This window comes from Lycium barbarum, unplaced genomic scaffold, assembly GCF_019175385.1.
Source record: "Lycium barbarum isolate Lr01 unplaced genomic scaffold, ASM1917538v2 unchr_scaffold_07, whole genome shotgun sequence".
Lineage (NCBI taxonomy): Eukaryota > Viridiplantae > Streptophyta > Magnoliopsida > Solanales > Solanaceae > Lycium > Lycium barbarum.
In genome coordinates, this window is record NW_026843404.1 from 39009 (window position 1) to 62547 (window position 23539).

The window sequence follows — 23539 nt, forward strand, 5'->3', positions numbered from 1 at the left end:
TTGTTAAAACAATATGATATAATGTACTCAAACAAGCGACATCACAATTCAACATGATTAATGCCTTTTAATATCGTCTGCGCATAGCACGAGTACTAATACTAGATTGTATAATAATTAAGATCTTGACCCTCATGTCCTAAAAAAAAAAAACGAATGACATGTTGCTTGAAATTTATTAACAAATTTTTTCAAGTAGTTGTTATACATTATTTTCAGCGGAATAGGTGAATGGGAGAATAATAAAAGATATATATATATATATATATATATATATTTGTATTTAATTTTAGAGAAAAAAAATCTTTATTAAAAATAAAAGATTCTCACCAAAAAATATTGAATAGGGAGATTATCGTTTTCATTTAATATGTGAAGAAAATATCATTTCTTAATCCTTAAATGTTAGGGGTAAAGCGGGATTCACTCCCAATTTTATCCACAATAATGCCTAGAGGTACACAAAACTGCCAACTTTTAGAAGCAGTCAAAGAAATTGGCTGTTTCAACTCGGAGACAAAATAAAAGACGATCCTAGAAAAGGACGTCCGTTTCAGCACGGCAAATTAAAGACTGTGGACCAAGCTGAAAATATGATAAAAAGTCTTTGCACTTTCTGTGTGTTTTCAATTGAGAAATTACGTAACTTGTGGCAATTAGTCCATTATAATACTGAGAAGTATTCTGCATTTCTTCTCCAGTGCAGAACTCCCTATATATTGCAAATTAAAGCCATCTACTATCTTTGTTTGAACCCAAATTTATTTCTCTTGATAAATTTCAGGTATTTGTGACTCGGGTCGCTTTTATTTTAGTTAAATTCTTCAAAAATTAATAGTTCACTGTTGGCATTTGTCGGCTTGAACGTTTTTGTTTATTTTGTAATTGAGTGGACTCTTCACTTTGAAATCAGTAGATAGGTGTTTTCTGAAGTGGTGGAGCATGTTCTTATTGTTCCTCCATTTCAAATTCCCTTCTTCCTGGAGGTCCGTAATTAAATAAGCGGAAAAGATTCAATTATGCCAATGAACTATCAGAAATGACTCATTTATGTCACTCGTCATTGGTTTAGCTCATTTATGCCTTCTACATGACATGTGGCTTTCAATTTGAGGTCCACATTATTTAATTAAACCAGCAGAAGTTAAATCCTAAATTAAACTAAAACCTCACCCATAAATTTCTGTCGGTCCATTTCAAATTCCTGCGAATTGCCTTCCTTTTGGGGTGGTCTTTAACTTTTGCCCCTCAAATTGGTGGTCTTTAATTTTTACCCTTCGCCTAAAACCTATAAATTCCGAGTTCGAACCCCCGTTCAGTCAAAATTTTAAAAAAAATTCGCACAGCAGAATTTGAATTTCGCTCTGCCTCCTCCGGCAGACTTTGCCTTGAGGCATATATTTTATTTTATTTACTTTTCAAGGCAAACTTTTAGTTATGCCTTAAGGGAAAACTCCGCCTTATAGGGCATGTTTTTAGTTATGGCTTAACTAAAAGTGTAACTTAGATTGATCTAGGCCAGAGACAGACCTACGTCAAGATAATCCACCCTTGAAACACTTTGGTCCATAAAATATAACTAAAAGTATGCTCCATAAGGCGAAACTTTTCCTTAAGGCATAACTAAAAATTTGTCGGCAAAGTCTATGCCTTAAGGAAAGGTTCTGCCTCATGAGGCATACTTTTGGTTATGCCTTAACTAAAAGTGTGCCCCATAAGGCATAACTAAACTATGCCTTAAGGAAAAATTCTGCCTTATGGGGCAGACTTTTAGTTATGCCGGATCAGGCATAACTTTAGTTTTTCCTTAAGGCGTGTATGCCGAATCCCAGCCCTACCTTCTAATTTTTTTTAATTTTTTACCTGAACGAGGGTTCGACCCAAATCCTCAAGTATTCGCCCAACTTTTCAAGCTAAGAGCAAAACTTAAAGACCACAAATATGAGAGGTAAAATTTAAAGACCACAAATATGAAGGGCAAAATTTAAAAACCACCCCAGAAGAAGGGCAATCCGCCCAAAAAAATGAATTCCCTTCTTGCTGGAGGTCCATAATTAAATAATTGCCAAGGCCCTTTCCATTAGGATCTTACAAGAAGAGGGCTTTTAGGGACCGCAAATGATGCAAAAAGCATTGCCAGGGACATTAGTGAACAATGGAGGAAATTCAAGGGCTTCTGTAAAAAACTTTTGTACTACAAGAAATCTATCAAATAGCCAGGGATAGGGTACATGTTTTTAGGTTACAGAATTAGGTGATGAAAGGGTACTAAGTTTTGGAAAAGTAGCTAAGGGTTCATAAAGTGTAATTTTAGTTCCGGGGTCTTCATATTTAGTTTTTTTTTTTTTTTCAAAATCTTCTTCAGTTCTTCTTCATAAAGGGTATATGTTAGTGTTAGATGCAATCATATCAACACTAACACACCAGATCCCATCAGAACACCGAAGTTAAGCATGCTTGGGCGAGAGTAGTACTAGGATGGGTAACCCCGAGGAAGTCCTCGTGTTGCATCCCTCTTTTCTCTTTTAATTCGATTATTGTATTGTTTTGTGGTAGTTACGGCTTTCTTTTTCAGATAACTTTATCATGTTTTCTACAGTATTTGGCTACGTCTTTATGCTGCTTTGAACTGCCTGTCCTTGTGCCGAGGGTCTACCAGAAACATCCTTTCTGCCTCCTAAGGTATTCAGTTGAAGAAATGAAACCATCACATCAATTACTTATTTTGGTATTATCTATTTGGTTGTTGATGTGTACTTCATTAGAACTTGATCCTGTGGATAACTATCTCATAAACGGGGGATAATTTTGTTTATGTATTTATAGTTACAACAACAACCCAGTGAAATCCCACATCTTGGGGTCTGGGGAGATTTCACTGGGTTGTTGTTGTTGTAACTATGTATTTATAGTTATAGATAAGAAAATTCGGTTGGTTCATCTTCTAGTACTCTTCCTATACCCATTGAGGATGAGAGCCAAAGGTCTTCTTAAATGAATGAAGTTACTGAACCTAAGAAAAGGAAATTGGAGTCTAGAGCATGGGACATTTTAAACAGGTGAGCTTTGAGATCTACTCTCAAAGTAGTATATGTTCTGAAATCTACTCCCGAAAGAGTTAAGCTCTGAAATCTACTCCTGAAGTAGTACAATTTTAAAATTTACTCTTGAAGTAGTAAGACCTTGAGATTTACTCTCGAAGTAGTAAACCTTTAAAATTTACTTCCGAAGTGGTAAAACATTATACTTTACTCCTGAAGCAGAAAGAAATGGTAAAATATTTGAGAAATTTCTGAAGCAATGACTTTTTGTGCTTGAGCAAAATAATGATCTAAAGATGAATATCGTTTATCAAGCGCAATAATTTAGTTTCATTTCCTGAAGCTAATGAAGATATACTACAATCTACCTCTTATAGAGATAAAATAACAAAGAAAATGCATGTGACATAGAAGTCATTGCAACACGTACATGTCGTATGTAGAACATTACGAATGATTTTATTAAGGATCATTCTAAGGCAAAAGAAATCAGAGTAGAATGTTTCTACTATAACCACATCGATACATTATGGTTAGTTGTTATTGATATCCTCGAAGAACATAACAATTAATGTATCTTTTCCTGAAGGATGTGATTACTATGTGGTTGCCGATTTGATGCAAAATATTTAGATGTTAATGGCTAATCTCCTTGAAGGAGATGTTGAAATACTGATGTTTGGAACTTAACGTTTACCTTTTGTACTTTATAAACTAAAATTGTCTTAAAATTTTCATTTGATTGTTGTTTTCTTTCATGACACTAATGATGTCTAACCAAATTTTCTTTCATGATACCAGTCTTATCTAAGCGCAATATTTGGTAATACAAAACTATCTTCTAAGGGCTCCAGAAGAGCTAATTGTTTGTTTACAAGAATCATGACATGACCAGTAGTGTCCAAATAATATTTGATTATGGTAAATAAATTAAAGTCTCCTAAAGAGGTTATAATTGATAGCAACATTCATCCTAGATCATAATTGGTAAGATCGGAACACAAATTGTAGTAAAGCTGAAGTTTATTGGCAATAAAAATGATAATCATTTTGATATTACAAATGTTTGGAAGATTGAATATCTCCAAATTATAACGGAGGCAGGAAATTCGTATATGAAACGTTGCCCCAGCATGATAAGATTATATGCCACAATAAACCAGAAGTTTATTGATGTAAAGTATTATGCAGTAGTAAATCAAAAGTTTATAAAATAAATAGCACTCGTCATGCTAAACTTGAAGTTTACACGTACAAATAATTTTATTGGTTGACAAGACCGTTTTGATCATCCTGATTTAAATTTGAAGTGCTAATTGAGTATTCAAAACATATTGAAGAACTAGAAGATTCTTCAAGAATTTGTTTGTGTTGCTTGTTCTCATGATAAGTTGATTACACTAGCTAATATTGGACTGAGTCCCCGAGATTCTAGAAAATATAAAAGGTGAATGTGGGCCCCTTCACCCGCAATGTGATGTCTTAAATAGATGCATCTATGAGACGGTCACATGTAAGTTTATTGTTAACTGGCAGTTTGACATTTACGAAGTTGCTTGCTTAAAATAATTGAGTTGGAAGCACAATTTCCAGAATATGTAATCAAGACAATTCATCTTGATAATGCTTTTTTAAATCTAAGCTGGTTTGGCATTAGATGCCTCCATAATATAGCTAAATCATTGCTTATGAGAACAGAGCTTCAGATGTTGGTCTGAGATATGATATATTGCATACAACGACACCTGTATGCTTCAAACCAATAAATTATGATAAATTCTCCACTCATAATTGGTTCAGGGTCAGGAACTAGATATTTTCATCTTATAGCTTTTGATGTACGGTATATAATTAATGAATATACCATGATGCATACCGATGGATTTTCCAAAGAATATGAGGATATGTGTTAGTTTTTCTAACATAAGGGAGAGAGAATATGCAGCTAAGAAATATGTTGTGAATTATCATCAGTATGATCCTCAAATAATTCAAGTCAAATACTGCAGGCATTTGCTGACCCAACTATTTCATATTTCATCTGCAAAATGCTCCTAATGTCCCTGAAGGATAGAGTCTACAGCATGCATGAAGCATGGTAGACCAATCGGTTCCAAATGTAGTAATCCTTGAAAAGGGGATGAGCAAATGATCATAATAAGAAGGCAATGTGCTCTTGAAGAGACTACGACATAACACTTCATGAAGCCTTATGGGAGGTTCAGGTACCTGAAAATAATAAAGTGATGAGATCTCAGTAAGTTATGTCAAATTGCGAACTGATACAAAATGATATCTCGTTAACGATATCTTTGATACAACACGACGCGCAATATTGTATAAGATTGTGAGGATTTGAGTTCTACATCTCTTAAAGCATGCCGACGTAGAAATGATTACCAAGTGATATGATACATCTTGGTAAGCATAACACTTATTAGACCTACAGTCCAGAAGATGTCACGCCATTTAACTACTAAATGGATGTTGTCACAATCTATATGGCTTACTTGACAAAATTTATATGAAACTTTCTAAATGATTCAAAATGCTTGAAGCATATACAAGTTCTTGCAAAACTTGTTTATAATCCTTAGATGGATTGAATGAATCAAGACTGATGTACTGGAATTTCCTTAATGAATATTCATTAATGAAGGATACAAAGATGAGTGTTTACACTTGCCTCTTTACGATAATCATAATCTTTCATATTGTTCTTCAAGTTGATGACTTGAATATTATTGAGCTCTTAAAGAGTTTCTAAAAACAGTAGATTATCTGCTAAAAGAACTTAAAAATTTGAATTGGTTCTGAAGTATCATATATTTTTGCAATTGATGCAGTTAAATATCTTGCTATAAATATGGACATGATATAATTTTACTCTTACAGAGATGCTAAAGTAAGATCAATTGCGTCTTGCAAATGAAAGCCCTGACATGAATGTGTTTATCCTAACAAATATTATTAAGCTTTTGGATATGCAGGGTATTCATATGATCGACGTACATGTTTGATCCAAACATGCTATTTATGTCCATGAGGGGTTACTATCATAAATGTTCCACATGACAAGATAATAGCAGTTCATAAAGCAAGCCATGAATGTATTTAACGTGATTCTAACAATATTATATGACAAGGATGAACTCCAAGATAGTAATACACATCAAAGAATAAAAGAATTACGCGATTATTAAATGATACAAATAATATCTATATTTATAGATATTTAGTAAATTTCTTAATATATATAGAATTCACGTAAAAACTACTGAACCTGTATGATATACACTAGCTCCGCCTCTGTGACACTGCTTATTGTAGGAATGCCAATGACATTGAACCTAGTCCGTATCTCTCTCAAGATTGAGATGTTAATTTCACGGAACAATATCTCAAATAGTCACTCAACTATGAACAGTTCTTGTTGATTGCGAGACTTTGTATTGTTTCTTCTTTTAATTCTTGTTAAAAGAGAAATTAGACGGTAATGAGAGTAAAATAAAACATCTGTGTTAATATATTTTTAGTGGGGTGGGTGAGTCAATAAAATGGTTAAAATTAGTACTTTTTTATTTCTTATAATTATAATTTTGGCTTTAAATAAAAAATTAATGTCAGTAACACTAATTGAAAAATCACTTAAAAAGAGTGACTTTGTAGGTGAAATACCAATAGTTGAATGACTTTCTGGTCAAAAATAAAGTTGAGTGACTTTATGAGTAAACTAGTCATAGTTGAGTGATTTTGTGATTAGAAATAAAGTTGAGTGAACTAGTCATAGTTAAGTGACCATGTGAGATGTTATCCCTTAATTTCACTCAACAGTACCTACTAGAGACTAGAGTATAGGAGTGGGTGGCTTAATCCAATTTTTGGTTCAAATTTTGTATTTGCCTTAAAGATGTGTTTATATATGTACAAATTACAAATTTTGAACCGACTAAAATTTCGAACCCGATAAGCTTCAGATCTTGACTCCGCCTCAGTGTATAAGCAGACCTAACCCCTACTTTGTGAAGTAGAAAGGTTGTTTCAATAGACTTTTGGCTTAGGAAAAAATATACTCCCTCCGTCCCACAAAGATTGTCTTAGTTTGACTTAGTATAAAGTTTAAGAAATAAAAGAAGACTTTTGAAATATATGATCCAAAATAAACTTTACATATTTGTGTGACTGTAAATTCTCTCATAAAGTTAAATTATTTCTAAACATAGAAAAATATTAATTTTTTTGAGACAGATTAAAAAAGATAGAAAAATCATCTTTTGGGACGGAGGTACTGTAGTAGTAACTTTTGCCAGAATGATAGTCTACATTATTTTACCCCCAATTTTACTCTGTTCACTTTGAGAAGCAGTCAAAGAAGATGGATTTAATTTTCTTCGTTGAAAATATTCAATATACAATATACTTCTAACAACCGTCATTAAAGAAGAGACAAAATAAAGGAAGAGTCTAAAAAAGGAAGTCCCTTCCAGCAAGGAAAATTAAAGACTGTGGACCAAGCTGGAAATGTGATGGAAAGACATATGCACTTCCTATGTTTTTAAATTGAGAAACTAAACAACTTGTGTCAGTTGGTCCCTACATATTGCAAATTAAAGTCATGTGGACCAAGCTGGAAATGTGATGGAAAATTAAAGACTGTGGACCAAGCTGGAAATGTGATGGAAAGACATATGCACTTTCTATGTTTTTAAATTGAGAAATTAAACAACTTGTGTCAGTTGGTCCCTACATATTGCAAATTAAAGTCTTCTGCATGCTTAGAGCGTAGGGGTAGGGGGGTTTGGAACTCGTGAAACTCTCACCACCACCTGATTAAAAGTTAAAATTTCAACTTTGCATATATTTTTAAATTATGTTCCAGTCAAACTGATTACATATAATAAAATTAATGTAATTTGGAAAAGTAAATAATAATTACCAAATTAAAGGTGTTTCACTTCACACAAAAGCTCCTCTTAGTATAATGTGAATACAGGATGGTCCTTTGCTGAAAAGTTTACCTCTTTTCTTGATAGTTCATTTGATATTTCAAACGAAATATACACTTATAATAATTTTTACATTTTCTTAAATATTTTTTCGACTATTCAAATTAGCAAGTGTAAAACCAAAACTAGAGCTGGACTTCCAGCTGGTTGATACAGACTAGAGTAAACTGTGGACCAAGCTGGAAATGTGATGGAAGCTAACTTGTCTCAGGAAATAATTAACAGAAAGGCCTTTCCACTTTCTGTTTTTTAAATTGAGATATTACACAACTTGTGACAATTCATCCATTTCATCCTGATAAATATTCTGCCTTCTTCTCTGTGCAGAAACTCCCTTTTCTTATTACACACATAAGAGAGACATTAAGAGAGAAAGAGTGATATGGCTTATGCTGCTATTACTTGTCTTATGAGAACCATACACCAATCAATGGAACTTACTGGATGTGCTTTGCAACCGTTCTATGAAAACCTCGAATCCGTGAGAGCTATTCTGGAGAAACCATGGAAAGCAACAGACGATCTCGAGGCATTAGCAAGCTTGGAAGCTGAAATCGCAGAACTAGCATACAGTGCAGAAGATATGGTTGACTCACAATCAAGAAAAGTTTTTTTAGAACAAAATGTCGAGGAAAGAAGCAGAGCTATGTGGGAGCTCTTTTTCCACTTGGAACAAGCACTAGAATGCATTGAGTCCTCCACGAAACAGTGGATGGGAACACGGGACAGGTGCAACAGCATGAAAGATCTAAAGGCACAAACTTACACTCTTCATAGTTTGCCTGAACACGTCGAAGAGCGGCCCGAGAATATAATGGTTGGCCATGAAAATGCATTCAAGATTATGCAGGATCAACTCACTGGAGGAGAGAGGGAACTAGAAGTTGTCTCAATTGTAGGGATGGGGGGCATAGGGAAGACAACTTTGGCTACAAAGCTCTACAGCGATCCATTCATTATGTCTCACTTCGACATTCGTGCAAAAGCTACTGTTTCACAAGAGTATTGTCCGAGAAATGTACTCCTGGCCCTTCTTTCTTCTACAAGTGATGAACCATGTGATCAACTAGCAGACCGACTTCAAAAGCATCTTAAAGGCAAGAGATACTTGGTAGTCATTGATGACATATGGACTACACGAGCTTGGGATGATATACAACTATGTTTCCCAAACTGTAATAATGGAAGCCGAATACTCTTGACTACTCGGAATGGGGAAGTGGCTGAATATGCTAGCTCAGGTAAGCCTCCTCATCACATGCGCCTTTTGAACTTTGATGAAAGTTGGAATTTATTGTATGAAAAGGTCTTTGCGAAAGACTCTTTTCCCCCTGAATTTGAACAGCTTGGGAAACAAATTGCATCCGAATGCAGAGGATTGCCTCTAGCAATTGTTGTGATTGCCGGACTTCTCTCCAAAATTGGCAAAGCATTGGATGAGTGGCAAAGTGTTGCCAAGAATGTAAGTACGTTGGTAAGCACAGATCTTGAAGCCCAATGCATGAGAGTGTTGGCTTTGAGTTACCATCACTTGCCTTCTCACCTAAAGCCGTGTTTTCTATATTTTGCAATTTTTGCAGAGGATGAACTGATTTCTGCAGATAAACTTGTGGAGTTATGGGCTGTAGAGGGATTTTTGAAGGTAGAAGAGACGAAAAGCATGGAAGAGGTGGCAAAAACATGTCTAAACGAACTTATAGACAGAAGTTTAATTTCAAATGGTGGCAAAATGACGAGTTATTGTGAAATGCATGATTTGATCCGTGAACTCTGCTTGAAAGAAGCTCGAAAGATGAATTTTGTTGATGTTCTAAGAGGAAAGAGTGATCAAAATTCATGTGCGCAATCCATGCAGTGCTCCTCTAAGAGTCGAGGTCGGATCGGTATCCATAGTGAGGAAGAATTGGCTAGGTGCCGTAACAGTGAAGCTCATTCTATTATCATGTTTGGTAGATTTCAATTCTTCATGCCGGAGTTGCCTTTCAAGCTAGTAAGAGTGCTAGACCTGGCTTCAATTTGGTGTCCAACTTTTCCCAGTGGAATACTACAGTTAATTCACTTGAGATACCTAGCTTTGACTCTTTCTCCTGGCATGGAGCATCTAGGAGTCGGAGAAGAGGTTCTCTCATCAATAAGAGACATTCCCTCGTCAATAATAGACATTCCTCCATCGATATCAAGCCTATTTTATCTGCAAACTTTTATACTTGATGGCACCAATTACGAGTACTATCCTTTCATATTACCATCGGAAATTTTGACGATGCTGCAGTTGAGGCACCTCCATTTGTCCTGGAATTACTTGCCGTATTATGAGTCTACAGAGAAAAGTTTGGTATTGAAAAATTTGCAATGTCTTTGTAGATGGAATCCTTTTAATTGTACCGGGTCTGTATTTAGACTATTTCCCAATCTAAAGAAGTTGCAAATTAGTGGTACCCGAGAAGACTTTCGTATTCACAAGGACCAGTATGATTTTCGCTACTTACATCAGCTCGAGGAATTGGAATTTAATCTTAGTAATCTAGCTGGTATATGCTTTCTAGAAAGAATTAGACCCTCAGATTCTACTCTGCAAAATCCTTTAAGGCTTCAGAGGAGAATCAAGCTGCCAAAGCCACGTTCATCTTTTCCACCTCTGCTCCTACCTCCGCCAGATGCTTTTCCACAAAACCTTAAGAATTTAACTTTGAAAGGACTTTTCTTCTTGCCATGGAAGGATCTGAGCATTGTTGGTAAATTGCCCAAACTCGAGTCCCTTCAACTAGAAGATGGGGCCTGCAGAGGTGAGGAGTGGGAAGTAGCTGAGGAAGGGTTTCCTCTCTTGAAGTTCTTGAAACTAATCAAATTGCACATACGGTACTGGAGAGCCAGTAGTCATCACTTTCCATGCCTTGAACGCCTATATGTTAATGCTTGCTTGTATTTGGATATCCCTCAACAATTTGCAGATATAACCACACTTACTCTAATTGATATACAAGCATGTCCAGAATCTGTTGGGAATTCCGCCAGGCAGATTCAACAGGACATTCAAGACAACTATGGAGGTTCTATTGACGTCCATATTAATCATCCTGTGTAAGACATCTTCTTCCTTGATTTTTCTTATAATTATTTCTTGTATTTGTGCTTCCAAATTATGGGTGCTAAAGCTAAGCCTTGTTTGGTGAGGAATATTTACTATATTTTCAGTTTGATTAGAGGATTGTCCTACAGAATGCCAATTTTTAATGCTATCACTAAAATCAATCGTATTATTATTTTGTATAAACAGAATTAGTTTCGTAATACAAACTAGATATTTCCAAAATCAGTTGCATTTTTTTATTTTTTTTAACTTATGAAACTTTACTTGGCCACATTACTAAAAATATATGTTTATTTTCTATTCTATATTTTTCTTCTTCATATATATAAACGCCCAAGGTGGACGAACACAATAATAATAAGTTGTCCAAAAAGCAACTGAAATTGTACTTTAAGCAGAGACTAACATGTGTACATTCTAAAAGTTGAACATTAATTCTACCTCTTGTGTGTTTTACTTTTTAAGTCCCCACAAGTCAGCAATGTCTTAATTGTCTTTTCATTTCCTTCATTTGGCATGTACTCCCCCTGTCTCAATTTAAGTATCTACGTTTGATTAGACATGGAGTTTAAGAAATAAAGATAGACTTTCAAATTTTGTGGTTTTAAATTAAAAATGTGTATAATATAATAAAATATCTTTTGAATCTTGTGATTATAAACTTGACATATAAGATATTTGAATTGTCTAACTTACTAAATATAAAAAGAGGCGAACATAACCAAAATAAGACAACTTTTATTTTATTTTTTAACAACAAACGTCCAAGTGGACTAACATAGCAACAATAAGTTGTACAAAAAGCAACTAAAATTATACTCTAAGCCAGGATTAACATGTTTACGTTTCAGAAGTTTAACATTAATACTACCTCTTGTGTGTTTACTTTTTAAGTCCCCACATATTCGCAGTATCTCAATTGTCCTTTCATTTTCTTCATTTGACCTTTCATTTTCTTCATTTGACATATACTCCCTCTGTCTCAATTTAAGTGTCGACGTTTGACTAGACACGAAGTTTAAGAAATAAAGATACACTATAAACTATAGACTATCTTGTGATCTTAAATTTAAAATGTGTATAATATAATACATATCCTTTTAATCTTGTGATTATAAAGTTGACATGTAAGATATTTAAATTGTCAACTTACTAAATATAAAGAAAAGACAAACATAATTAAAATAAGATAAATTTTAACAATAATTGAGAAATTAAGAGGAAAAATAAAACAAAAAAAAAATACGAAAGACTAAGAGAATGCCGATATATTTGCAAAATATACAAAACCAAATTAATTCGCCTGCTATAGTTTGCTAGTATATATATAAACCAAGATTTTACCCGCGGAAGATCATTCCACAATTTCTCTCTATTATTAACGCAATGCCTCCAAGAAAAGAACTCTGCAGGAATTTTATGCGCGGCAGGTTAAAATTTATTTATTTTGGGCTTAATTTATATTCAGATATATACTTTATTATATGCACAAATATTTATAGGGTTCTTGATAAACCCCTTAAACCTGCATATCAAGATTCTTGCTTGATTTTGTGTTTAATTGCTTCCTTTATACTTATAACTCGTCCTTTAGTATGGATAAAGTAGTAAATTTGAGTAAAAAATAGTTCTTTTAAACATTGTGTTTAGGATTGATTGGTAGGTTAAAAAAAAAAATTGGTCTTAATTTACATTCACATATACTTTATTATGCACAAATATTTATAGGGTTCTTGATAAACCCCTGAAAAGTTCAAGTCAAGATTCTTGATTTTGTGTTTTATTGCTTCCTTAATACTTATAACTTGTCCTTAGTATGTATAAAGGACTAGGTTTGAGTAAATATTAGTTCTTTTGAACATTGTATTGGAGGGTACCTGCATTGAGAATGAATTTAGAGGATTCATATTGCTGACTGGTTGTTTTGGATTAATGGGTAGTTGATTGCTTGTTGTATGGTCATTGCTAGGAGTGGCAAGCGGGCGGGTCATATTGGATATCGGCGGGTCGAAAATGGGTTAAATAAAGACGGATAAAATATACGACCCAACCATATTTGACACAGATAAAATATCCATGGTCATGGTCTTCATCAAAAAATAAAATATCCATGGTGAGAACACAAGCTATAAGCCAAAATAAGCAAAGACTCCTAGAAGGCAAGAACTCGTGAAAAATATCAAGCAAACAAATAAGTATTGATAACCATATTATCCATCTGGATATCCTTTTTTTAGTGGATAATGTGGATAATATTCATATTTAATCCATTTTAAATGGTCAGTTATCCAACCCATATTTAATGGGCCGGATTGGATGGTTACTTGTTTTTTGAACCAGTTTGCCCTAATCATAGCTAGTAAAGCCCTAAGCTCCAATACCCAAGGGTGTGGCCTAGTGATCAATGAAGTGGGTATGAGGTATCAGGTTCAAATCCCCAGCGAAGGTAAGTATTGAGTCATCACATTGGTGCTTTAGGGGTAGGATGGTCTTTATCAAGTCAGACCTATCTCAATTCATTGTTCCCCTATATTGTGCCCCATCTTATATTGTCCACGCTCCAAATGTCCAGTCGGGCATGCAAGGGTGTTAAGTCCCACATTTGTGCTTTAGGGGTAGGGTGGTCTTTATAAAAAATATTAGGTGATCTTGTCCAAGCTGGGTGGACAAAGTTACCTAGTATTTGTTCTGGTGGGAGGTAGCATGTATGCCTTGGAATTAGTCGAGGTGCTTGCAAGCTTGCCAGAACCTACTGTTATAGAAGGAGGACAAAAAAAAAAGAGTCCTGAGCTTCAAACTTTTATCATCTCCTTATGAACTTCTTGATTTGGCAGTTTTATCTATTTTCATTCACTAAGGAAATAAAGAATTTTCTGTTGGGTTATGGAATTTCTCGGATATTAGTTCCTGCTTGGGATTGGCAAAAAGTTTAAATTGTTGTTTTGGTAGGCCTTCAACAAGTCTGTTACTTCTGAAGCACAAATTCTCAACCAACTTTCAAGTAGATTACATGAGCCATAATTTGTGAGGAACACAGAAAATGCGGTTTGGAGTAATATCAAATTTCTAGAATTTCGGTTAATGTCTACATGGAATTGATAATCAAAATTGTGATCTTTGCTAAGGAGTCTGTGTACTTATCTAGGCAACTAAAACACTGATATGAACTAGTGACTGAAACTATAGGAGGCTCAGGGCTCTGAAGTGCTAAGGTGCAATTGAGGTTTTTTCTGTGTTGTAATAAAAGTTTCCATAAACATTTGGTTGGACACTTTTATTATATTCCAATGAACTAAGATGGAGATCTTTGTCTTAGAAAATATAATTAACGTCTTTAAATTAAAACAGAGAAAATATTATTTAAATTAGTTAGTAGTTTTTTATAGGAGTCCAGTAATGCTTGTTTTGATTAGGTTACTTTGTGAAAGTATGAAAAACAGGAACTGATCGTTGTCTTATTTCGTCCAGCTGTCAATATGGTGAACGTTGTAAATTTCAACATGCTGCCCCTCAACAACCGAAGCCAAATCCATTTGGGTTTGGCAGCCAATCCACTAATTTTCAGAGTACAAATATGCAGCAAACAAAGTCTAACCCTTTTGGTTTTGGTGTTCAGAGCAACTTGCAGCCAAGAGGGTCCAATGATTTAGTGCTCACACAGAATCAATACAAGGTACTTTAGCCGTTACTCTCTAATTATAGCTAGTTCCAAAGCAGATTATGTTTTCTATTTATTTATTTATTTAATATAAATACTAGGCTCTCCCACAGTACCATTTTGAGGAGTCTTCACTCCATGTTCTCAAATTTACTTGCTAATATATGATAAGGGGTAAATACTCCCTCCTTCCCAATTGATGTGACACTCTTTCCTTTTTAGTGCAGTCCCAAAAAGAATGACATCTTTCCATATTTATTAAAAATTTAACTTTAAAATGCTCATTTTACCCTTAATGAGATGATTTGTAGCCGCACAAATTTCTATGACTTATTTTGGACCACAAATTTCAAAAAATTTCCTTTCTTCTTAAACTCCGTGCCCAGTCCAAACGCTATTACATAAATTGGGATGGAGGGAGAATAAGAATGTAATTTTTTGGGGGGTTTAAATATAGAAAAAGGAATGGATTTTGGTTAAACAACGTATACAGTCCTTTTCATTAACTGAAAAAGAAGTATCGATAGCGAGACTGCGAAGTAATTTCATATGCTATTTGAAAATTCTCTTTATAAGGTCACCTTATGATTGCAAAAAGGGAATAATACCACTGATGCTATTTTCAAACTAAAAAGTCACATGAATCTAAAGGAAGGTTGAAAACATATGGAGTTAATTTTTATACATAAGTATGTGGAGTTTAATACTTTGGTGGTAATTAAAGTTTTCTACTGTTAATAGTTACATACTGTCGTCGTCATCAGCAACAGTTTACTGGTGACTGGTGAGTCAATATCTATATATGCTTTTGTTGAGACTTTCTGCATTGTTTATTTATCAGATTAAATGACATATTTATGTAATAGAAATTATGATTATGAACTTGTGCATGAGTATGTGTAGGTTCATATTTATCCAGTTTTCTCGGTGCTATGAAGAATTAAAATGAATAGATAGGTCTTATGATATTGTAAAAATCTACATGATGCTTATTATTTTTTTTTTCCTGTTTAGCCGTTTGAAAACAAGTGGACTCGTTCTGCAAGTACCAACAGTTCTTCATCGCGGCCAACTGATAATCAGCCTGTTGCATCTAATCACACGTGAGTACTCTATGGCCAAAGCCTTTCCGTTTTGCATTTATCTTTATGATTTAAGTGGAATTTTAATGGTTTGGTTCTGCTACATGTGAAGCTGCACGGATCCCGAGTCATGCAGACGTCAGATTGTGGAAGATTTTAATAATGAGAAGCCAATGTGGTTGCTTACCTGCTATGGTCATCGTAAAAAGTATGTTTTAGATCTTATCTTTAGTCTTTACTTGACACACTTTGCTAAATCAGCTTTCCTCATACTTTGAGTTTCTCTCATGAATAAGATTTTTGTTGGGCTAGTTATCCAGCTTCTTTTACTACTATTAATTGGGAATTTGGGATATGAAAATCCCGAACCCTCTCTTTTATTTGCCAATTTAAGTACTCATCCAGCTTCTTTTATTATTATTGAAGGTTAATGAATGGAGAATGAAGATCTCTAACCCTTCGCTTTCATTTGCCAATTTTATTTAAATGAAAAGGTAGAGAATTTTATTACTTCCTCCATTCCAATTTATGTGACACTCTTTCCTTTTAGTCAGCCTCAAAAAATGACCCCTTTCTGTATTTAGTAGCAATTTAACTTCAAACTTCCTAATTTACTCTTATGAGATAATATATAGCTACACAAATATCTATGATTTATTTTAGACCACAAATTTCAAAAGTCTTCGTTACATCTAGTCAAATACCTTCACATAAATTGGGACGCAGGGAGTAATAAGTACCAAGAAGGTACCAAAAGTAGTACATCAGTTTTTTTATTTGCCAATTTATGTGCTTTGATCTCGTCAGACAGTTTGGAGACAATTCAACAGAGTCCATAGAGTTCTCTCTCTGCCCTGAATAATCTACTACTCAAAGAACGTATCATGCATTAACACAAATACTAGTATAAGTTTTTATGTGCTTTTCATCGGCTATTACACTCATATTTGTTCTTCTAATTTGTAATTGACCAGTTTATAACTGCCTGTCTTGGGAGATGATGATTTTCATATCTTAGGGTGTGTTTGGCATGACAGAAAATGTTTTCCATGGAAAATATTTTCTTGGAAAAGAAGTCGGTTTCTTACTTTTTTTTCTAGTGTTTTGTAAGTAAGCCAAAAATATTATCCGAAGAGCATTTTTATGTAATCTAGTAAAACACTATGGGGTTGGAATGGGTGGGGAGTGGGGGTTCGGGGAAGGTTAAGGGGTGGGGGTTGGGCGGGCAGGAAGGAGACAATGAACTTGGAATATCACTTATGGAACTTGTTTCTCCTACTTCCATTAGGGAAAGTCATTCTCCTCATTTTTAAGGAACTTGGTTTCCTCGTGAAAATGTTTTCCAAAATTTTTGACCAACCAAACGTGGGAAAATTGGAAAACAAACTGGAAAATGTTTTCCTTCATACCAAACAAACCCTTAGTTTCTACCCTCCTTCTATTCTAAAACTAAAAGTAGAAGGGAAAAAAAGGCAAACTTTTATTCATATATCTGGAGGGCTCAGATTCCAATTATATGTACATTACCTGTTTCATGAACTGGTAGATCATAGAGATTGATCAGCAGTTGCAATTACTCTTCTATGCAGTTTTGGTCCATGTGATATTACCGGCGATGTTAGCTATGAAGAGCTGCGAGCAGCAGCATATGATGATGCAAAACGTGGACAGAGCTTGACTTCTATTGTAAGACATCACCCTTACTCCCTTCTTGCTCTGTCTTCTTTGCCGTAAATGAAATTTGTTCTCAAAATTCAAGGCAAATAATTCTGTCTTAGCAGAAAGAAAGACTTCTAACTTCTAAGTGAAAGAGAGCTTTAGATTAGTTAGATAAAGGGAAACCTTAACATGATCAAGTTTTTCCTCTTCCATTACCTGGGTGAGTTTTTCTTTTTGTACTGTCCTCGCCTCCTGAAAATATGTTTATAGAGGAAGGAGTTGACTTAAGTAATGATTTTTAAAAAATTTTGCACTTTGATTTTTTTTTTTTTTTTTTAGCTATTTTTCCTTGCTAACAGTGTTGTCTTTAGACCTTTTGTACATAATTGTTTATTATTGCACCTCTTGATGCTTCTGACTATTGTTTTAATAGGAAAAAGGTTCAAATTTGCTCCTGAACTATACACTATCTGACACTTTTGCCATCGGTTATACTTCGCCAACAAAAAGACACGCCATTAAAAAAGTAGACCAGTTGTGCCCCTCGTGTTCAATTTTTGACTGTCTCATTACGTACCAGTAAACTCTATCATGTATCATTCACTAAAATCATCTTGCTTCTAAGTTCTAACAAACTTTTTTCTGTCCTTGTGTTAAATGCAGGTTGAGAGAGAGAGGAGCCTGGTTAATTCTAAAGTAGCTGAATTTGAAAATCTATTGCGAAATCCTTATGCATCTCAATCGACTTCTGCTGCTAATGCTCAAAGTCCTTTTCCTGGTTCTGCACCAAGTGCCTCGTTGAGTGCTCAAAGTCCTTTTCCTGGTGGTGCACCAAGTGCCTCGTTGAGTGCTCAAAGTCCTTTTCCTGGTGCTGTTCCGAATGCCTCGTTGAGCGCTCAAAGCAGTTTTCCTCCTTCAGCCTCGAGTTTTAGTCAGTTGGGAGCCATACTGAATACAGGGTTAGAACTGATGCATAAGTATCACTTACATTAGTGCATTTTACACTAGAGTTTTTGGCTTCTTTGATAAGTAAATTTTATTGATAGCTAAACCAGGCACCAAGTGCTGCACATTACAGTAGGGTATTTTCCTATTATACAAATCAATTAGTAACGAGCTAATAAAATCTTTCATAGCTACATCTTCATATACATGATTTTAACCTACACCAACAAGCTAATAATTGACTGTTTGACTATGCCTCTAAAATTAGCTTATTGTGAAAAGTGCTTTTCAAAGTAGTACTTTTAGTGAGAAGCAGTTTGTGTTTGACATATCAATTTGAAAAAGCACTTTTGAGAGGCAATTATTATTTGGCCATACTTGTAAAAAGTGTTTTTAACTGTATTTTCTCAAAAATGCTTTTCAAAAAGGTACTTTTTGGGAGGAAGCTACTTTTTGCAGCTTCTCAAAAACAGATTATGCTACTAAAAACATTTTTTTCTCCTAAAAGCGTGGCCAAACTCAACTTTGCAAAAGCATGTTTTTTGAAGGAAAAAAAACTTTTGGCCCGGAGAACCTTTTTGATCAAACAGGCTATAAGACATTTATGTTTCATTATGTTAACAATTGCAGCTTTTCCTTCAAAACACCACTGGTCTCTTTCCTTGCAGACCGCCCAATACACAAAACTGGAATTGTTTGCTTGAGTTTTGGCTTTTACCAACTTCTGACTTCGTTTTTTCTCAAAATTAACAGGGCATCTACTCCACCAACTAATAGTATATTTGGGCAACCCAGTCCCCTTGGGAACTCTTTTAAGGCATCAAGTTCTTCTGGGGCGGCGAATGCCTTTTCATTCGGGAATACATCAGGTGATTTGACACGGTTTTCTAGTATTGTGCAGTTCTTGAGTAATGCGTTTTATTTAGCTCGACTATGTTTGCAGGTTCCTTTGGCTTCGGAAGCCAAGTCCCGACCCAGTCACAACAGAATCCTTCCACTCCAAGCAATAACTTATTTTCCACCTCGACATCGCTGCATGTTCCTAATCCATCTGGTGGCCAACTTCCTACTCCTTCTCAGGGACTTTTTGCTGCTTCAGTTACGGCAGCCCCTGCCAGTATCAACTTGACGTAAGTTCCAGCACTAGTTACTTCATTTGCCATAATTATTACTCTCTCCGTCCCAATTTATGTGAAGGTGTTTGATTAACGGAGTTTAAGAAAAAACGGAAGACTTTTAAAACTTGTGGTCTAAAAAGTCATATGTTTGTGTGGATTAAATCCATCCCTTTAAGGGTAAAATGAGAAATTTAAAGTCAAGTTGTTAGTATTAAATATAGAAAGGTGTCATTCTTTTCGGGACTAACTAAAAAGGAAAGAGTGCACATAAATTGGGATAGAGGAAGTATTTAGACTATGTAGAATTAAGTCGTCAATATATTAGTCTTGTCATTTTCTATTGAAGTTTGAAATGGTAACTTTCTAATGAGGTCCTTTTGGTTGTTCTTTCTTATACCCTTGTTTTGCAGGAGTGGTGCATCAACAGAAGAGTTCAGTGGTGATAACAGCATTTGGACAAAGAATGAATGGAAAATTGGGGAGGTAAAGCTCTAAATATTTTCCTGATTTTGGCATTTGAACCAAGAGACCATATAGAGAACACTAAATATAAAAGTAGAAGTAACCTTCCTTGAAAATGTCTCGATGGGATTATGCTCATGCAGTTCTGTTTTTATTGGAGATTATCAATTTGATCCAAAATATGATATTGGAACGTCATAGCCCAGAAGTGTTTTCATAGCCCAGAAGTGTTTCATTTATAGCATTCAGTTGTGTTTAGCCAATTTTGGCAGTTGATACGGTGCATCGGCAAGCATGTCTACTTGTGTATTTGATTTGGTGCTGGCGTTAAATATTTGAGTAACAATCTTTATAACATATTAATGTGTTCTACTGGTCGTGCTTTCCAGATTCCAGAAGAGGCACCCCCAGACAGATATGTTTATTAGGAATGCTTCTGGCACCTGACTATTGAAGGTTGTCAGTTCAAATCAGATACAGAAGAAACTTCCTTTTCGTGACATGGTTCATCGACATATCAACAGGAAATTTTGGGCATTTGATTAAGTTCCTAGGTAGTTATGCTAGTGAAAAAAGGTTTTACAATATCTTTACCTTTTATACAGTTTCGAAGAGGGGTTAAATGTAGTTTTCTTCAGCTATTTAAAGAGTTGTAATGTGATCATTGTACATGCTGCTTTTTGTATGAAAAGAAAATGAAGTAGTCAAATATGTTTGTTGGCAATTAAAAAAAAAAAAAACTGATAAGATCAGCCAAAAGATATCTAGATATCTTTACGCTGTTTGTTGAGAAGCTATTTAAATTGCAATGTTCAGGTACCAAGAAGAATATTGGCAAATTGTGGTTGCCAATTCACATGCATATTCAAGCAATGTTTGAGTTTAGAGAAATTTTGTCAGACCTCATTATGGTGTAGCTACTTGATCTGTCGAAATTATTCAGAGATGTTAAAATGATGCAAAAAAGATATATTATATTTTGGTGATACAATCAATCAAAGAACAATGTAATGCTGATTTGAAGATCAAAATTTGGGTCGTATGTCAACTTGGAAACTAGATTTTTTATATGAATAAAAAGGATCATGTTTTACCATGTAAATGTTTCATATTATACCAGATTGCCTACTTAAGAATCATAGAAACAGTAATAATAATTTAAAGACTACAAAAGTAGAATAAATTGCTGGATTGCAGCCATAGATTAATTGCTACTCGAAAGATCTAATTTTGGGAAAGAAACACTATATTGCATAGGCAAAGGCATTGAAGTTAAAAAAAAACAAAAAAAAAAACAATACAGTCAAGCTTTTCTGTAACAACATTTAATGATAACGGTCGAGTTTTCTTCGGTTCGAGTTCATATTATGTTATATTACATATGCCCTCGAACAACACTTCGTCACAGCAGCCAAATAATATACACTAGAGAGAGATTTGACTGTAGATCCCGAATTGGGTCAGTTGGTGACAAGTAAGGTAATGATAATGTAAGTTATCCTTCAGGTATATGCAAACAAAATCAAATAACAAGATTAAAACAAAATAGATCAGATGACAAAGATTTGACTAAAGATGGCTTTCATTATACTCAATTGTTAGCTCATCCCCACTTAATATAACAAAGTTCTTTATTTACTTCAGAATTTATGAAAAGAAAAGGGAGTTCTTATCAATGTGGAGCAGCATCAAGACCAATCTTCAGAATTTAAGAAAAGCAAAATTTGTATTACAATATGTGCAATGAATGCTCGGGAAAAAAAAATAGACGATTCGTCACCAGGTTTAACAGCTGTTAAGGCGCACAACTCGGAAAACACCAGCTTCCAACTGGCACTGGTCTTCAATCTAGTTAGTCAACCCCGAAACAACAGTTGATGTGTACCTGTTTCACAGTAGTGGACCAAAAACATCAAAATTAAAGAAAATAGATATTTGTTCTGGATACTACTTCCTTTCAGCTCTAACTAGCATTAGGAGACACTTAGTCTTGTTTACTGTCTCAGTGGTAATTTTTGCTGGAGGTACGTAAATTCTTGCTCTTTTCAAAATTTCAGCAACAACCCAGTGCTTACGCTTGCTCAGTGGTCTTCAATGATTCAACTTAACCTGAAATTGGATTTTCATCCCGAACTCAATGAGTGTATACAAAATTGAGATATGCAAAATCTTATACGAACAAGCAGGAAATTAAACACAATGACGGTCAGATACAATGCACCATACACGAAGGACGTAATTTGAAGTTCTATTGCGATGACATTAAAGTAAACCATTCTGACTAATCAATTCAGACATAAGAGTTGCACCCACTGCAGCTATATATTAGTAACTTATGATTTGACGGGGAAAAAAAGGTAAATGAACCTTTAATCACATGAAGCAAAGATATAAATCATTTACACTTATAATTCAGCAAACCTTTATATTTGAATAAGTACACCTTTCAATACGTACATGGCTTCCTTCCTACCACTCCCCTTCTTTCTGAAACTCGTGACTAAAAGTGTATTTCATACTTATTTGTCAAATTCAGAGAGATCGTCTCCCCTTTTCTCTCTTCTTGTATAACTCCTGTTGTAGTATGATTAGTGATGTAATTAAAAGAACACATCAATCAACCACACACAATTCCAAATCAATTGTGGTCCTTCAAATGAATCCTCTTAACAAGTTCCACCATGAATTAGTCTTCATAGGTTTATCATAATTAGACTATAATGTACCGTAGACCTCCTTCTTTATCCGTAGTTGGGACCGGGAAATAACACCATTAACAAATTTCAGCTGACAATAAGAAGGATTCACCAACTTATGAATTTTAATGGATTGACTTTGTAATATTCTTCAATAGTGGGCAATTTTTACTACTCTGCCTTCTTTTACAATATTTATGAGGGTGTTTCGATTGGCTTATTTTAAGTGCTTATGGTTTTAAGCTTTTTTCTACTTTTTATGGTATTTGATCATTGGGTAAAGTTGATCTATAACAATGCATAACTCATCCTAGCAAGCTCGATACAGTAATAGAATAATAACCTGCTTTATTAAGTAAAATTGCACCGATAGTGTGAAATTTCTTTACAACTATCATTTTTGTATATAATTTAAATCCGTCCAATAATGTGTAAGTTCTTATACCATTAACAAATTTCAGCTGACAATAAGAAGGATTCACCAACTTCATGTACCCACAAACAAAATTCTTTTTTGTTTTTTTTTATTTACCTGAACATATTTGGAACATCAAGCATAGATATTCGTCAAATGTACAGCAGAGTAGATGCATTTATTTATTTTTATACTGGGAATTATTTTATTAGCAATTTGGTTAGTGGGCACTTTCAGGATCTGATAATGATCACAAATCTTTCTCCTTTTGACAGATTTAAGAGAAAAAAGAGAACTTTGGTTTTTGTCTTTCAATTTGTTTATTTGAGAGATTAGCAAAGTAAGGTCAGTGGACACTTTTAGGAG

The 23539-nt window shown here is 34.5% G+C and overlaps 1 protein-coding gene and 1 pseudogene across 2 annotated transcripts; both read left to right on the forward strand.

Moving 5' to 3' along the window:
• The first annotated feature begins 2396 nt into the window (after positions 1–2396).
• Positions 2397–2514, forward strand: LOC132625600 (5S ribosomal RNA; annotated as a pseudogene).
• Positions 2515–8300: 5786 nt separating this feature from the next.
• LOC132625564 (putative late blight resistance protein homolog R1B-23) lies at positions 8301–20859 on the forward strand. Of its 2 annotated transcripts, XM_060340155.1 has the most exons (11): positions 8301–11128; positions 14607–14811; positions 15811–15899; positions 15991–16086; positions 17468–17564; positions 17971–18063; positions 18201–18496; positions 19236–19351; positions 19426–19612; positions 20011–20083; positions 20452–20859. In XM_060340155.1, exons 1-11 carry the CDS (start codon positions 8430–8432, stop codon positions 20488–20490), a joined length of 3990 nt encoding a protein of 1329 aa, XP_060196138.1. In that variant the 5' UTR covers positions 8301–8429; the 3' UTR covers positions 20491–20859. The 2 variants fall into 2 exon arrangements, with proteins under 2 accessions (XP_060196138.1, XP_060196139.1); XM_060340156.1 differs by lacking the exon at positions 17971–18063 and having other exon boundaries at positions 8303–11128.
• Positions 20860–23539: the final 2680 nt, after the last annotated feature.

What these genes read in the sequence shown, in the direction of transcription:
- LOC132625564 (XM_060340155.1), top strand. Translation starts at nt 8,430, where the DNA reads ATGGCTTATGCTGCTATTACTTGTCTTATGAGAACCATACACCAATCA. An exon ending in GGAGCCATACTGAATACAGG is followed by an intron (nt 18,497 to 19,235) that starts GTTAGAACTGAT and finishes CAAAATTAACAG; the next exon opens with GGCATCTACTCCACCAACTA. An exon ending in TTCATTCGGGAATACATCAG is followed by an intron (nt 19,352 to 19,425) that starts GTGATTTGACAC and finishes CTATGTTTGCAG; the next exon opens with GTTCCTTTGGCTTCGGAAGC.